The following is a 17,418-nucleotide window of genomic DNA, read 5'->3' as shown; positions in this document are numbered from 1 at the left end:
CATGTGATCTCTTCTTTGACCTGTGTACCCCATGTGCTCTCCCCCTTGTCGGCTGTCTCTCTCCACCCCTGTGCTGTCTTCTTCCCTCATGTGTTCTCTCGTGTGAGCTGTCTCCCCGCGCAGTAAATCAGACCGCCGCCATCTTTGTGCAGGCAGATAGCGGTGGTCACATTAAAACTGCGCATGCGCTCCTCTTATACAATGATGGCGGCGATCAGTGAATCATTCGGCTGATCCCAGCGGCGGTGTGTTCGCGACGGTGTTCCGCTGGTGGTGCCGCGCAAGAGGCTGCGTACGGTGTATACATTGTGTGTGTGTGTGGTGCGTACGGTGTATACAGTGTGTGTGGTGCGTACGGTGTATACAGTGTGTGTGTGGTGCATACGGTGTATACAGTGTGTGTGTGGTGCATACGGTGTATACAGTGTGTGTGTGGTGGTGCATAAGGTGTATACAGTATGTGTGTGTGTGTGGTGCATACGGTGTACATAGTGTGTGTGTGTGTGGTGCATACGGTGTATACAGTGTGTGTGTGGTGCATACGGTGTATACAGTGTGTGTGTGTGTGTGTGTGTGTGTGTGTGTGTGTGTGGTGCGTACGGCGTATACAGTGTGTGTGGTGCGTACGGCGTATACAGTGTGTGTGGTGCGTACGGCGTATACAGTGTGTGTGGTGCGTACGGCGTATACAGTGTGTGTGGTGCGTACGGCGTATACAGTGTGTGTGTGGTGCGTACGGCGTATACAGTGTGTGTGTGGTGCGTACGGCATATACAGTGTGTGTGGTGCGTACGGCGTATACAGTGTGTGTGGTGCGTACGGCGTATACAGTGTGTGTGTGGTGCGTACGGCGTATACAGTGTGTGTGTGGTGCGTACGGCGTATACAGTGTGTGTGTGGTGCGTACGGCGTATACAGTGTGTGTGTGGTGCGTACGGCGTATACAGTGTGTGTGTGGTGCGTACGGCGTATACAGTGTGTGTGTGGTGCGTACGGCGTATACAGTGTGTGTATGGTGCGTACGGCGTATACAGTGTGTGTATGGTGCGTACGGCGCATACAGTGTGTGTGTGTGGTGCGTACGGCGTATACAGTGTGTGTGTGGTGCGTACGGCGTATACAGTGTGTGGTGCGTACGGCGTATACAGAGTGTGTGTGGTGTGTACGGAGTATACAGTGTGTGTGTGTGGTGTGTACGGTGTATACAGTGTGTGGTGTGTACGGAGCATACAATGTGTGGTGTGTACGGAGCATACAATGTGTGGTGTGTACGGAGCATACAATGTGTGGTGTGTACGGTGTATACAGTGTGTGTGGTGCGGACAGCGTATACAGTGTGTGTGTGTGTGTGGTGTGTACGGAGTATACAGTGTGTGGTATGTACGGAGCATACAGTGTGTGTGTGTGGTGTGTACGGCGTATACAGTGTGTGTGGTGCGTACGGCATATACAGTGTGTGTGGGGTGCGTACAGTGTATACAGTGTGTGTGTGGTGAGTACAGTGTATACAGTGTGTGTGTGGTGCGTACAGTGTATACAGTGTGTGTGTGTGGTGCGTACAGCGTATACAGTGTGTGTGTGTGGTGCGTACAGCGTATACAGTGTGTGTTTGGTGCGTACGGCGTATACAGTGTGTGTGTGGTGCGTACAGTGTATACAGTGTGTGTGTGGTGCGTACAGTGTATACAGTGTGTGTGTGGTGCGTACGGCGTATACAGTGTGTGTGTGTGGTGCATACAGGGTATACAGTGTGTGTGTGTGGTGCATACAGGGTATACAGTGTGTGTGGGGTGCGTACGGCGTATACAGTGTGTGTGGGGTGCGTACAGTGTATACAGTGTGTGTGTGTGGTGCGTACAGTGTATACAGTGTGTGTGTGTGGTGCGTACGGCATATACAGTGTGTGTGTGTGGTGCGTACGGCATATACAGTGTGTGTGTGTGGTGCGTACGGCATATACAGTGTGTGTGTGGGGTGCGTACGGCATATACAGTGTGTGTGTGGTGCGTACGGCATATACAGTGTGTGTGTGGTGCGTACGGTGTATACAGTGTGTGTGTGGTGCGTACAGTGTATACAGTGTGTGTGTGGTGCGTACAGTGTATACAGTGTGTGTGTGTGGGGTGCGTACAGTGTATACAGTGTGTGTGTGTGGGGTGCGTACAGTGTATACAGTGTGTGTGTGGTGTGTACGGTGTATACAGTGTGTGTGGTGCGTACGGTGTATACAGTGTGTGTGGTGCGTACGGTGTATACAGTGTGTGTGGTGCGTACAGTGTATACAGTGTGTGTGGTGCGTACAGTGTATACAGTGTGTGTGTGGTGCGTACAGTGTATACAGTGTGTGTGGTGTGTACGGCATATACAGTGTGTGTGTGGGGTGCGTACGGCGTATACAGTGTGCGTGTGGGGTGCGTACAGTGTATACAGTGTGTGTGTGTGGTGCGTACGGCATATACAGTGTGTGTGTGTTGCGACGGTGTTCGGCTGGCGGTACCGCACAAGAGGCTGTTACCACCAGCGGTTTCCATATTGAGACACCAATCACTTAGGTGTCCCAATATGGCGGTCGGTGAACTTCCGCCGCTTGGAATTCTGGGATCCGAACACATCTGGACGGAACAGGATGTGCTGACATTACAAGGCAAGTATATATTAGATACAATAATTATAATTAAAGTGTTGATATTAATATTGAGCAGAATTAATTTCGGCCTCCACAACAGTCAGAGTCTCTCATGTGGCCCCTCGGAACAATTAATTGCCCACCCCTGCTGTAGAACATTTGCTCAAAAACGGTGCGGCTTTTGAAAAATTCGAAATTGACGAATTGTCCACAAACATCTGGAAAAGAAAAGCCGCGTCCTCAATGGCAAACACATAAAAAACCTAAACCAGGTGAACACATAAACTAGACGCAAATTTAAAGAATACGGCACTAATAAAAATAAAAAGCCCAAAATCAGCAACAAATGCAACATTGAATCGGATCCCAAAAGTTGCAAAGTTCTGTGTATTGTCAAACAATTTTAGGACAGACTCTGGCTCGGGCCGATATTCGTACATTTTGCGCAGCGGCTCAGGATAATTGGAGCAAACTCTCCGCAGGACAGATGTTCAGCATTCCTCCATTCACTGACAGCAAACAGCCCTTCAAGTAGAAGTCTGTCCAGTAATGACAGAGGCACAGGCGCCCCCCGTAGGTGACGCAGCCTCTATGAAGATCTTTTGGAGCCTTGTATGCTAAGTATACACCGCCGTGAAGATATATACACGTGCTCGGATACCATCGGCGGCTCTGCCAGAGCAGCGCGGACCTTTTATTTACACACGGCTCTGCGCACAGCGTCCCCACAACAGTCTCCGCTGCTTTGGAAACAGCTGCCTGGATGACGCTGCAAAACCCCGAGACCTCGCCGTCCAAAAATACATCAGCAGCCCCAGCATACCAGGCCACGTCACACGGTGCCAACCACCAGATAGCATGCCATGTCACACGGTGCCAACCACCCGATACCAGGCCACGTCAGACGGTGCCAACCACCCGATACCAGGCCACGTCACACAGTGCCAACCACGTCACACGGTGCCAACCACCAGATACCAGGCCACATCACACAGTGCCAACCACCCGATACCAGGCCACATCACAAGGTGCCAACCACCCGATACCAGGCCACATCACACGGTGCCAGCCACCCGATAGCATGCCACGTCACACGGTGCCAACCACCCAATAGCATGCCACGTCACACGGTGCCAACCACCCGATACCAGGCCACGTCACACGGTGACAACCACCCGATACCAGGCCACGTCACACGGTGCCAACCACCAGATAGCATGCCATGTCACACGGTGCCAACCACCCGATACCAGGCCACGTCACACAGTGCCAACCACGTCACACGGTGCCAACCACCAGATACCAGGCCACATCACACAGTGCCAACCACCCGATACCAGGCCACATCACAAGGTGCCAACCACCCGATACCAGGCCACATCACACGGTGCCAGCCACCCGATAGCATGCCACGTCACACGGTGCCAACCACCCAATAGCATGCCACGTCACACGGTGCCAACCACCCGATACCAGGCCACGTCACACGGTGACAACCACCCGATACCAGGCCACGTCACACGGTGCCAACCACCAGATAGCATGCCATGTCACACGGTGCCAACCACCCGATACCAGGCCACGTCACACAGTGCCAACCACGTCACACGGTGCCAACCACCAGATACCAGGCCACATCACACAGTGCCAACCACCCGATACCAGGCCACATCACACAGTGCCAACCACCCGATACCAGGCCACGTCACACGGTGACAACCACCCGATACCAGGCCACATCACACGGTGCCAACCACCCGATACCAGGCCACGTTACACGGTGCCAACCACCCGATACCAGGCGACATCATATGGTGTCAAATGTCAACTACCACATACCAGGCACATCATGGTGGTACATAGTCTCTACCTAATGGGCTTTACACCTAGGCCTGCGACGGTGACAAGGGGACGTCTTCTACGTCTAAAGGAAAAAAGGTTTAATCATAATCACAGACGGGGATTCTTTAATCTTAAAAGCAGTGAGATAATGGATATTTTACAGTGAGAGCAGTGAGATTATGGAGTCTATACAACGAGTATGGATTCTATACAGTGAGATTATGGATTATTTACAGTGAGTTTATGGAGTCTATACAGCGAGTATAGATTCTATAAAGCGAGTATGGATTCTATACAGTGAGATTATGGATTCTATACAGTGAGATTATGGATTCTATACAATGAGAGCAGAGATTATGGATTCTATTCAGTGAGCAGTGAGTATGGATTCTATACAGTGATATTATAGATTCTATACAGTGAGAGTATGGATTATATACAGTGATATTATAGATTCTATACAGTGAGCAGTGAGATTATGGATTCTTTACAGTGATATTATAGATTCTATACAGTGATATTATAGATTCTATACAGTGAGAGTATGGATTCTATACAGTGAGAGTATGGATTCTATACAGTGATATTATAGATTCTATACAGTGAGAGTATGGATTCTTTACAGTGATATTATAGATTCTATACAGTGATATTATAGATTCTATACAGTGAGAGTATGGATTCTATACAGTGATATTATAGATTCTTTACAGTGATATTATAGATTCTATACAGTGAGCAGTGAGATTATGGATTCTTTACAGTGATATTATAGATTCTATACAGTGATATTATAGATTCTATACAGTGAGAGTATGGATTCTATACAGTGAGAGTATGGATTCTATACAGTGATATTATAGATTCTATACAGTGAGTATGGATTCTTTACAGTGATATTATAGATTCTATACAGTGATATTATAGATTCTATACAGTGAGAGTATGGATTCTATACAGTGATATTATAGATTCTATACAGTGAGAGTATGGATTCTATACAGTGAGAGTATGGATTCTATACAGTGAGAGTATGGATTCTTTACAGTGATATTATAGATTCTATACAGTGAGAGTATGGATTCTTTACAGTGATATTATAGATTCTATACAGTGATATTATAGATTCTATACAGTGAGAGTATGGATTCTTTACAGTGATATAGATTCTATACAGTGAGAGTATGGATTCTATACAGTGATATTATAGATTCTATACAGTGAGAGTATGGATTCTATACAGTGAGTATGGATTCTATACAGTGAGAGTATGGATTCTTTACAGTGATATTATAGATTCTATACAGTGAGAGTATGGATTCTATACAGTGAGAGTATGGATTCTATACAGTGATATTATAGATTCTATACAGTGAGAGCATGGATTCTATACAGTGATATTATAGATTCTATACAGTGAGAGTATGGATTCTATACAGTGAGAGTATGGATTCTATACAGTGATATTATAGATTCTATACAGTGAGAGTATGGATTCTATACAGTGATATTATAGATTCTATACAGTGAGAGTATGGATTCTATACAGTGAGAGTATGGATTCTATACAGTGATATTATAGATTCTATACAGTGAGAGTATGGATTCTATACAGTGAGAGTATGGATTCTATACAGTGATATTATAGATTCTATACAGTGAGAGCATGGATTCTATACAGTGAGAGTATGGATTCTATACAGTGAGAGTATGGATTCTATACAGTGATATTATAGATTCTATACAGTGAGAGCATGGATTCTATACAGTGATATTATAGATTCTATACAGTGAGAGTATGGATTCTATACAGTGATATAGATTCTATACAGTGAGAGTATGGATTCTTTACAGTGATATTATAGATTCTATACAGTGATATTATAGATTCTATACAGTGAGAGTATGGATTCTATACAGTGATCTTATAGATTCTATACAGTGAGATTATGGAACGCTCAGTCACAATGTAATGGTTCACTCAGTGCAGAAGTACAAGGAGGCCCTTCTTGATAACATTATATTACAGGTTAGGGCACTGGATTCTGTGATGGGACGTTGATCCAGGGAACTCGTCTGACTGTCGTATGTGGAGTCGGGAAGGAAATGTTTCCCCCAATACGGGCCGACACTTCCTGTAAAGAGTAGACCAACTGGTTGCTAGGGACGTGCTGTCAATCACCAAGCTGTGGTTGTTACAATGTATCCATGGTAATGAAAAGAAACAATGTAAGCAAAAGGGATACAATGTTCCCGCCACTGGCTGAGTGCGGAGCAGCACTCCAGTGTCACCATCACATCCTGTGCCATGTATAGCGCTCCCCAAGGTTAAAATCAGCCTAGTCCTGTCCTTAGGGGGGTAAAGTGTGACACGTTGGACACGTGCCCCCGATCGCTAGGCCCCAATTTCTGGGTCTCTGGTGGAGGAAGGCAGAGGAAAACCGAGCTTCGCTTTAGATGTGAATGGAGGAGAAAACATGTGCAGGAAGGTTTTAACACCCAGTTCGCATTGACAATGCAAAGCAGGAAGAGACCCAGCAAACCTGACATATGGTCAATATCCCATGAACAGACGGAGCAGTCTGCACTGACAATTGACTACTACATCAGGACTAATGACTCGGGATACCCACCAGCTCGGAGAGAAAAGGGGCCGCAGGGCCTGGGCCTCCAACGAACATTAATTGATAGAGCAGCCAAGTGATGTACCAATCATTTACTGGGAGTCCTTAATACCCCTTTCCCTTTAAGGAGTTATCTGGCCTGTTCCTTCCTTAACGCCCCTTTAAGGAGCTATGGGGACAGTCCCTTGAAGAGGATGTCTGACTTGCCCAAATGTCTGTTCCCACACGTATCTGCAGGCAGAGAAGAACCCCAGTGAAGAACATTAGAAAGTTATAGCACTTTTTTTAAACATTATATGCAAGCTATAAAGAGGCCCCCAATTATTTCATGGGGGGCCGATCATCTGACATGCCTCGTCTTCAACCAGAAAAATAAGCTGATCAGATCCTATGTAAATGAGATGATTTATAAAAGGGATGTTCCCACGTTTCTACCTTCCGCATCAGACGAGCAGCGCTGCTGCCGATCGTGCACGTATCCAGACAGATCTATGCAGCCGCGATGTCAACATGTTACCCGACGCAGGACTGAACAACGCCGGACTTCCCCTTTAAGAGTCTGTGTAGATCAGGGTGACAGTCCCCGCAGGCGCTGTGCTGAGCGTGCAGCATCGTTAACATGCACAGGATGCCCAGGAACGGCTGAACTGGAGAATAAAAGATGGCAGCTACAACCAGCTCCGGAGATTTACTGGGAACCTGGAACATAACTGGTGACGGAAACCAATCCCCAACAAGACAGATGGCCAGAAGAAGCCAACACATTCCTTCCTATATCCTCAGCAGCGCACCTCACAGAGCGGAGTCGGCAACATGGGATCAGGCACAGGAATGCCGCAGCTATGCCAGGGCGCCGAGCGGGGCACAACAACAGGTGCACTGGAAAGACGGGCGATTGTTTCCCCGCTGCTCCTCCAGCTCCATGCAGAGCAATGGAGTCACACTGGGCACATCTGCCGGAAGAGACTCAGAGCCGAGATCATCACAAGACCATTATACCGATATAATCTACAAGGAAACAAGTCATATTACATATCTGTACTGACCCAGAGCCACATCCTGTATTATACTCCAGAGCTGCACTCACTATTCTGCTGGTGCAGTCACTGTGTACATACATTACATTACTGATCCTGAGTTATATCCTGTATTATACTCCAGAGCTGCACTCACAGTGACTGCACCAGCAGAATAGTGAGTGCAGCTCTGGAGTATAATACAGGATATAACTCAGGATCAGTAATGTAATGTATGTACACAGTGACTGCACCAGCAGAATAGTGAGTGCAGCTCTGGAGTATAATACAGAATGTAACTCAGGATCAGTAATGTATGTACACAGTGACTGCACCAGCAGAATAGTGAGTGCAGCTCTGGAGTATAATACAGAATGTAACTCAGGATCAGTAATGTATGTACATAGTGACTGCAACAGCAGAATAGTGAGTGCAGCTCTGGAGTATGATACAGGATGTAACTCAGGATCAGTAATGTAATGTATGTACACAGTGACTGCACCAGCAGAATAGTGAGTGCAGCTCTGGAGTATAATACAGGATGTAACTCAGGATCAGTAATGTAATGCATGTACACAGTGACTGCACCAGCAGAATAGTGAGTGCAGCTCTGGAGTATAATACAGGATATAATGCAGGGTCAGTAACCATTATAGACCTATTCCCCGTCTCTGTGTTACGTGTGGATGATCAGTGCCGGGCACAGGTCTATGTATAGGAGGTGCAGGTCGCCAGGAGCCAGATTTCCCTTCTCTGTGATCCCAGCAGGAGGCTCCGCTCCCCTATGGAGATATTGATGTCTTACTGAGGGAAGGACAGATGTGTGTGTGTGTGTGTGTGTGGGGGGGGGGTGTGTGAAATAAATCTGTGATTCTTGGGAAGACCTCCGCTTCTCAGCGGCGGGATCCTCACTATTCACACAAGACCTGTAAGAGCGATCTAACGAGGCGCGAACACGGACACCATGACCGACGGCACAGGAACAGAACTCAGCACAGAGCTCGGACCGTATGCTGCAGAGGTGGGAGTACCCCTTTAAGTGAATTTAACGCTTTATTCCCCAGTGTGGGGCAGAGCACGCAGCCAGGAGACTGTGAGATTCCACCAAGGACACAGCGCCCGCAGGGCCGGGGAGCGCTCAGCGCGGGGCCATTCCTCCGATCACGCTGCTCACATCACGCGCTATTAATGGCCTCTGCGCGGTTACTAAGCAACCGAAGGCACGCAGGGAAGCGCCGGGGGTCTGCTGGGCAACGCCACATTTCCCACGACAGTCGTCTGGGAGCATTTAGGGATCACCTGAAGTGCAAACTGCAAGCGAGGGGTCACGCCGAGACCTCCAGACCCCGGCCACAAGTGTCCGCTCAGTCCATGAGTTGCAGGGACTGTGACAATGTACATCAGCTCTCTGCTGAGCTTGTTCCAGAGCTGCAGTGTAAAGCATGGGGGAGGGAGTGACTTATGCGGATGCAGTTACCGTCCACAAGCCAAAAATAGAGGAATAACAAGAATTTTCCAAATTCCAAGAAAAAACTCCAAATTACAAGACCTTCCGCATGGCCGCCCACGGCTGCAATTCACTCTCCGCTATAATGACACTTGGCAGCGTCTGCGCTGTTTGTGGGACACGATCGTAATGTTCTCCGACATTCCCGGGATATTAGTACACGGCTGTCCAAAATAAACCGCGGCGCTGCCAGAATAATGGAGGCGGCTGTGCAGAAACTACAACTCCCAGCATGCCCTAATCCAGGTCTGCAGCCTGACGCTTTACAGAAGTGGTGTAACTACAACTCCCAGCATGCCCTGATCCAGGCCTGCAGCCTAACGCTTTACAGAAGTGGTTTAACTACAGCTCCCAGCATGCCCTGATCCAGGCCTGCAACCTGTCACTTTCCAGCAGTGGTGTAATTACAACTCCCAGCATGCCCTGATCCAGCCCTGCAGCCTGACGCTTTACAGCAGTGTTGTAACTACAACTCTCACTTTACCCTGTCATGTTCCAGCATTCCCTGGCTGCAATCCATGCATCTCTAGCTATGGGTAAACTACAACTCCCAGCATGCCCTGGCAATGGCTGTAATGTAAATGGACGCAGTAGTTGTGTAGGCTCTCAGACCTCCTGTGGCTGATAACAGTGAACAATAGCTTAGGGTCAGCCTCGTTATTAACATCTCGCTTGCTGGCCTGCCCATACCACCAGCGAATGCCAACCTGACTAGTCCATGCCATGGGTCAGAGCAATCACCGTTGGCATCAGCCCCCTCCACATACAATAAAGACTCCTTCCAGGATGCCACCAGTCACCACGTGCCCGAGCTGCGGGCACAGACTGGACACATCACTGCGTTACAGAGACGCGTTTCTTTTGCTATTCTCCTTTCCGCAGACACAGTTTTTAGTGGCTAGAGAGACCACCGGAGATCCCAACACCTCTCTTCTCTACCCTCGTCCTTCTTTTTGCCATTTTTTATTCCGGCACAACCTTATATTTTGGGAATCCAATTTTTTTTTTTTTTAAGCACTGGCACAGGCAGAACCCCACCAATAGGGGGCATCACCCAGAACCCATTCCTCACACATTGGGCACATGACAGCTTCAACCAGTCCAGACCATTATAAGTGATTGCTGCCAATCTCAGACACACAATCCTTAGTGTGGGCATCATGCCCATCTCCGGGCACAGTACATGACGCCCTCTAGATATGGCATTCATCCTTGGGCACCGCACAGAAGCCCAACACAACTGCAATGAGAGCACAGGGCCGCCCCTGGGTGTCCGGTTAGTGTCAACGTTCCCCTTCTGGTGGGCATCACCCTGATGCTCTGTTTTAGGCACCAAATCATTTTTATGGCATCACACAACATCACCCAGAACCCGTTCTGTTAATCCTAGGCACTCACCATCATCAAGCTCAGGATGACCTGGGCACAATGCCCCTTTACCCATTTCCTAGATACATCATAGACCCCATTCCCCCTCCAAAAGATACTTGTACCAATCCCGGGCATGCAGTCCTTTGTGTGGGTGGCACAGGCTGCCCTGTAGACATGGCGCAGTGGAGAAACCATGGCACAAAAGCACAGACTGGTCCCAGGGGACCAAATACTGGGAGCACGAAACAGTCACCCAGCTCAGACGAGTTCTCTGGCACAGTGCCATCCTCAGCCATTTGCTCAAGACATGACAGACCCCGTGCCCCTGCACCAATCCTGGGCACACAATCCTTGGCCTGGGTATCACATCCATAGCCGGGCACAATACAGCACCCACCACTTGCAGCACCCATGTGTACGGCACAAGCTGTTCCTAGGAGCACCTAACACCTGGAATGGGCACGGCATAAATCCCTCCACTATGCTGGGCTTCTTTGGGCACAAACAGTTTAAAAAAGGCATCAAGTCTTTCTACTTTTGCGCCTGCAGCATCACCCGATCTATACACACAGGGAACATCACAACCTCACCAGGTGAGGTGCCACCCTCAACCAATTCCTGCAGACATGGCAGACCCCGCTGGCCCCAGCTGTGAGGAACACACACCTGTCATCTGATCCGGTCCTGGACATTCTCACAGCACGACACCCCCCTCCCTGGCACTGCCCCTCATCCTTCTCCCTAGCACTGCCCACGGAGTTCACTCTCCGCTTTCCTGGGTACTCAATCTCCTCCTTCCTGCCACTGACCACAGGCACTTACTCTCCTCTTCCGGGCACTCACCCATCTCCTTCTCCTCCTCCTGGGCACTCACCCTTCTCCTTCTCCTCCTCCCGGGCACTCACCCTTCTCCTTCTCCTCCTCCCGGGCACTCACCCTTCTCCTCCTCCCGGGCACTCACCCTTCTCCTCCTTCTCCTCCTCCTCCCGGGCACTCACCCATCTCCTCCTCCTCCTCCCGGGCACTCACCCATCTCCTCCGCCTCCCGGGCACTCACCCATCTCCTCCTCCTCTTCCCGGGCACTCACCCATCTCCTCCTCCTCCTCCTCTTCCCGGGCACTCACCCATCTCCTCCTCCTCCCGGGCACTCACCCATCTTCTCCTCCTCCTCCTCCTCCCGGGCACTCACCCATCTTCTCCTCCTCCTCCTCCTCCCGGGCACTCACCCATCTTCTCCTCCTCCTCCTCCTCCCGGGCACTCACCCATCTTCTCCTCCTCCTCCTCCTCCCGGGCACTCACCCATCTTCTCCTCCTCCTCCTCCTCCCGGGCACTCACCCATCTTCTCCTCCTCCTCCTCCTCCCGGGCACTCACCCATCTTCTCCTCCTCCTCCTCCTCCCGGGCACTCACCCATCTTCTCCTCCTCCTCCTCCTCCCGGGCACTCACCCATCTTCTCCTCCTCCTCCTCCTCCCGGGCACTCACCCATCTCCTTCTCCTCCTCCTCCCGGGCACTCACCCATCTCCTTCTCCTCCTCCTCCCGGGCACTCACCCATCTCCTTCTCCTCCTCCTCCCGGGCACTCACCCATCTCCTTCTCCTCCTCCTCCCGGGCACTCACCCATCTCCTTCTCCTCCTCCTCCCGGGCACTCACCCATCTCCTTCTCCTCCTCCTCCCGGGCACTCACCCATCTCCTTCTCCTCCTCCTCCCGGGCACTCACCCATCTCCTTCTCCTCCTCCTCCCGGGCACTCACCCATCTCCTTCTCCTCCTCCTCCCGGGCACTCACCCATCTCCTTCTCCTCCTCCTCCCGGGCACTCACCCATCTCCTTCTCCTCCTCCTCCCGGGCACTCACCCATCTCCTTCTCCTCCTCCTCCCGGGCACTCACCCTTCTCCTATTCCTCCTCCTCCCGGGCACTCACCCTTCTCCTATTCCTCCTCCCCCCGGGCACTCACCCTTCTCCTATTCCTCCTCCTCCCGGGCACTCACCCTTCTCCTATTCCTCCTCCTCCCGGGCACTCACCCTTCTCCTATTCCTCCTACTCCCGGCCACTCACCCTTCTCCTATTCCCGGGCACTCACCCTTCTCCTATTCCTCCTCCTCCCGGGCACTCACCCTTCTCCTATTCCTCCTCCCCCCGGGCACTCACCCTTCTCCTATTCCTCCTCCTCCCGGGCACTCACCCTTCTCCTATTCCTCCTCCCGGGCACTCACCCTTCTCCTATTCCTCCTACTCCCGGCCACTCACCCTTCTCCTATTCCCGGGCACTCACCCTTCTCCTTCTCCTCCTCCCGGACACTCACCCTTCTCCTTCTCCCGGACACTCACCCTTCTCCTTCTCCCGGACACTCACCCTTCTCCTTCTCCCGGACACTCACCCTTCTCCTTCTCCCGGACACTCACCCTTCTCCTTCTCCTCCTCCCGGGCACTCACCCTTCTCCTTCTCCTCCTCCCGGGCACTCACCCTTCTCCTCCTCCCGGGCACTCACCCTTCTCCTTCTCCTCCTCCCAGGCACTCACCCTTCTCCTCCTCCTCCCGGGAACTCACCCTTCTCCTCCTCCTCCCGGGCACTCACCCTTCTCCTCCTCCTCCCGGGCACTCACCCTTCTCCTTCTCCCGGGCACTCACCCTTCTCCTTCTCCTCCTCCCGGGCACTCACCCTTCTCCTTCTCCCGGGCACTCACCCTTCTCCTCCTCCTCCTCCTCCTCCCAGGCACTCACCCTTCTCCTTCTCCTCCTCCTCCTCCCAGGCACTCACCCTTCTCCTTCTCCTCCTCCTCCTCCCAGGCACTCACCCTTCTCCTCCTCCTCCTCCCGGGCACTCACCCTTCTCCTTCTCCTCCTCCTCCCAGGCACTCACCCTTATCCTCCTCCTTCTCCTCCTCCCGGGCACTCACCCTTCTCCTTCTCCCGGGCACTCACCCTTCTCCTTCTCCTCCTCCTCCCAGGCACTCACCCTTCTCCTTCTCCTCCTCCCAGGCACTCACCCTTCTCCTCCTCCTTCTCCTCCTCCCGGGCACTCACCCATCTCCTCCGCCTCCCGGGCACTCACCCATCTCCTCCGCCTCCCGGGCACTCACCCATCTCCTCCTCCTCCTCCTCCCGGGCACTCACCCTTCTCCTTCTCCTCCTCCTCCCAGGCACTCACCCTTCTCCTTCTCCTCCTCCTCCCAGGCACTCACCCTTCTCCTTCTCCTCCTCCCAGGCACTCACCCTTCTCCTCCTCCTTCTCCTCCTCCCGGGCACTCACCCTTCTCCTTCTCCTCCTCCTCCTCCCAGGCACTCACCCTTATCCTCCTCCTTCTCCTCCTCCCGGGCACTCACCCTTCTCCTTCTCCCGGGCACTCACCCTTCTCCTTCTCCTCCTCCCAGGCACTCACCCTTCTCCTCCTCCTCCTCCCGGGCACTCACCCATCTCCTCCTCCTCCTCCCGGGCACTCACCCATCTCCTCCTCCCGGGCACTCACCCATCTCCTCCGCCTCCCGGGCACTCACCCATCTCCTCCTCCTCCTCCTCCTCCCGGGCACTCACCCATCTCCTCCTCCTCCTCCCGGGCACTCACCCATCTCCTCCTCCTCCCGGGCACTCACCCTTCTCCTTCTCCTCCTCGGCACTCAACCTTCTCCTTCTCCTCCTCCCGGGCACTCACCCTTCTCCTTCTCCTCCTCCCGGGCACTCACCCTTCTCCTTCTCCTCCTCCCGGGAACTCACCCTTCTCCTTCTCCTCCTCCCGGGCACTCACCCTTCTCCTTCTCCTCCTCCCGGGCACTCACCCTTCTCCTTCTCCTCCTCCCGGGCACTCACCCTTCTCCTTCTCCTCCTCCCGGGCACTCACCCTTCTCCTTCTCCTCCTCCCGGGCACTCACCCTTCTCCTTCTCCTCCTCCCGGGCACTCACCCTTCTCCTTCTCCTCCTCCCGGGCACTCACCCTTCTCCTTCTCCTCCTCCCGGGCACTCACCCTTCTCCTTCTCCTCCTCCCGGGCACTCACCCTTCTCCTTCTCCTCCTCCCGGGAACTCACCCTTCTCCTCCTCCTCCTCCTCCCGGGAACTCACCCTTCTCCTCCTCCTCCCGGGAACTCACCCTTCTCCTCCTCCTCCCGGGCACTCACCCTTCTCCTCCTCCTCCCGGGCACTCACCCTTCTCCTCCTCCCGGGCACTCACCCTTCTCCTCCTCCTCCTCCCAGGCACTCACCCTTCTCCTCCTCCTTCTCCTCCTCCCGGGCACTCACCCTTCTCCTTCTCCTCCTCCTCCTCCCAGGCACTCACCCTTATCCTCCTCCTTCTCCTCCTCCCGGGCACTCACCCTTCTCCTCCTCCCGGGCACTCACCCTTCTCCTTCTCCTCCCGGGCACTCACCCTTCTCCTTCTCCTCCCGGGCACTCACCCTTCTCCTTCTCCTCCTCCTCCCGGGCACTCACCCTTCTCCTTCTCCTCCTCCTCCCGGGCACTCACCCTTCTCCTTCTCCTCCTCCTCCCAGGCACTCACCCTTCTCCTCCTCCCAGGCACTCACCCTTCTCCTCCTCCTTCTCCTCCTCCCGGGCACTCACCCTTCTCCTTCTCCTCCTCCCGGGCACTCACCCTTCTCCTTTTCCTCCTCCTGGGCACTCACCCTTCTCTTTCTCCCAGGCACTCACCCTTCTCCTCCTCCTTCTCCTCCTCCCGGGCACTCACCCTTCTCCTTCTCCTCCCGGGCACTCACCCTTCTCTGTCTCCCAGGCACTCACCCTTCTCCTTCTCCTCCTCCCGGGCACTCACCCTTCTCCTCCTTCTCCTCCTCCCGGGCACTCACCCTTCTCCTTCTCCCGGGCACTCACCCTTCTCCTTTTCCTCCTCCTGGGCACTCACCCTTCTCCTCCTCCTTCTCCTCCTCCCGGGCACTCACCCTTCTCCTCCTCCTTCTCCCGGGCACTCACCCTTCTCCTTCTCCTCCTCCCGGGCACTCACCCTTCTCCTTCTCCTCCTCCCGGGCACTCACCCTTCTCCTTCTCCTCCTCCCGGGCACTCACCCTTCTCCTGGGCGCAGGACAGCACGGCCTCCTCCTTCGGGTTGCTGAGCTGGGTGATGATGGACGTGTTGTCCATGGACTCGGCCGAGCGCTCCTTCTCCGCGGTAACGTCTATCCCCCGGCCGGCTCGCTCAGGCTTCCCCGGGTGTCCGCGGCCGGGTCGGCTCCCTGGCTCGGCTTTCTCCTCCTCAGCATGAAGTCCAGGCGGGGGAGAAGGGGCCGCTGTCCCGGGGGTGGCGGAGTCCGCGGCGGGTTGCTGTTTTCCCTCAGGAGGAGGCGGTGTGACAGCCGGAGCTCCTCCCCTTTTTTCTCTACTGACCTTCCCAACATGGCGACGAACGAGGGACGAGCTCCTTTCCGACATAAACAAGGGGCGTGGTCTGAAATTAACTACATCCGTTACCGCTGGTCTGTCTGTTCTTGCATACTCACTAAAGAAGATTGCGGTAATGAAAGAGTTACAATCTGCGTCAGGGGCGCGGTCAAATGTCAGGGCGGGAAACGCTGCTTTGTGATTGGCTGCATGTAGCTGTCGCTGACAGGGGGGCGTGGGAGGGAGGCGGGGCCTGTAATGTATATAAAAGTCACTGCGTAAGCGCCGCGCGGTCACTGTAGTAATGGGAGCGGACTCGGTGGTGTGAGAGCTGGCTGACCGCAGCCGCATAGGACCCTGCGCTCCCGCCGGGGAGGAGGGTCACCGCGATTCCGGTGTTCTGGTGACTCCATATATACGCTCTAGGCTCGTGGTTTCCTAGAACTGTTGTTACCATGGAAACCACAGAGCAAGCCAAATATTTTCTTTAACCCTTTAGTTTTTTTTTTTTGTTTTGTTTTTTTTTTTTTAAACCTGAGGTTTTTTTTTTTCAAAGCTATAATGTTTTTTTTTTTTTTTTTACTTCTGTCCCTGTGTGACACCTGTGTGGGGGGCTTGTCCTCTCTACCTGACTTTATTGCCCCTTGTAATGAATGGCGTGATCTTATTAACCCTTTCACCTTCCTAAGAGCCTTAATTTTATTTTTACGTCCCCATCGCGACACGAGGATTTTATTTTTTCCCCCTCCGGGACGAGCTGTCGCTTTAAATGGCTCCATTCATTTTACCATATGATGTAGTGAAAAATTTAAAGGAAAAAAAATAAATAAATATATATATATATATATATCTCAGTAATTGGATTACTGCATCAATTGAAAAAGAAACAATTGTCGCCATTTTCCGACATCGGTTATCTTTATATTTTCCGTAGTTGGTGCGGTCAGGCCTTGTTTATGACGTTTTGATCACTTTATTACATTTTTCGAGGTGCTGGGGCTGAATAATCAGCGATTCTGGCATATATATATATTTTTATGCTTATTTCTTGATTCTCTGCACTTTTGCTCACGTGTCACTATCAACAAGGCCTTTTT

General features: G+C 52.3%; 1 protein-coding gene across 2 annotated transcripts in view; it reads right to left on the bottom strand.

Moving 5' to 3' along the window:
* LOC141264869 (CTD small phosphatase-like protein) overlaps positions 1-16,387 on the bottom strand; it is a 40,244-nt gene extending 23,857 nt beyond the window's left edge. For both annotated transcript variants that reach the window (XM_073677254.1, XM_073677255.1), the window contains exon 1: positions 16,009-16,387. In XM_073677254.1, the coding sequence (XP_073533355.1) occupies positions 16,009-16,372 (364 nt within the window). In that variant the 5' untranslated portion in view covers positions 16,373-16,387. The remainder of the gene's footprint in view (positions 1-16,008) is intronic.
* Positions 16,388-17,418: the final 1,031 nt, after the last annotated feature.

Source organism: Phyllobates terribilis, unplaced genomic scaffold (genome assembly GCF_046119375.1).
Source record: "Phyllobates terribilis strain yellow unplaced genomic scaffold, ASM4611937v1 Scaffold_4__5_contigs__length_816908805, whole genome shotgun sequence".
Taxonomy (NCBI): Eukaryota; Metazoa; Chordata; class Amphibia; order Anura; family Dendrobatidae; genus Phyllobates; species Phyllobates terribilis.
This window is presented reverse-complemented; position numbering and strand designations above follow the sequence as displayed.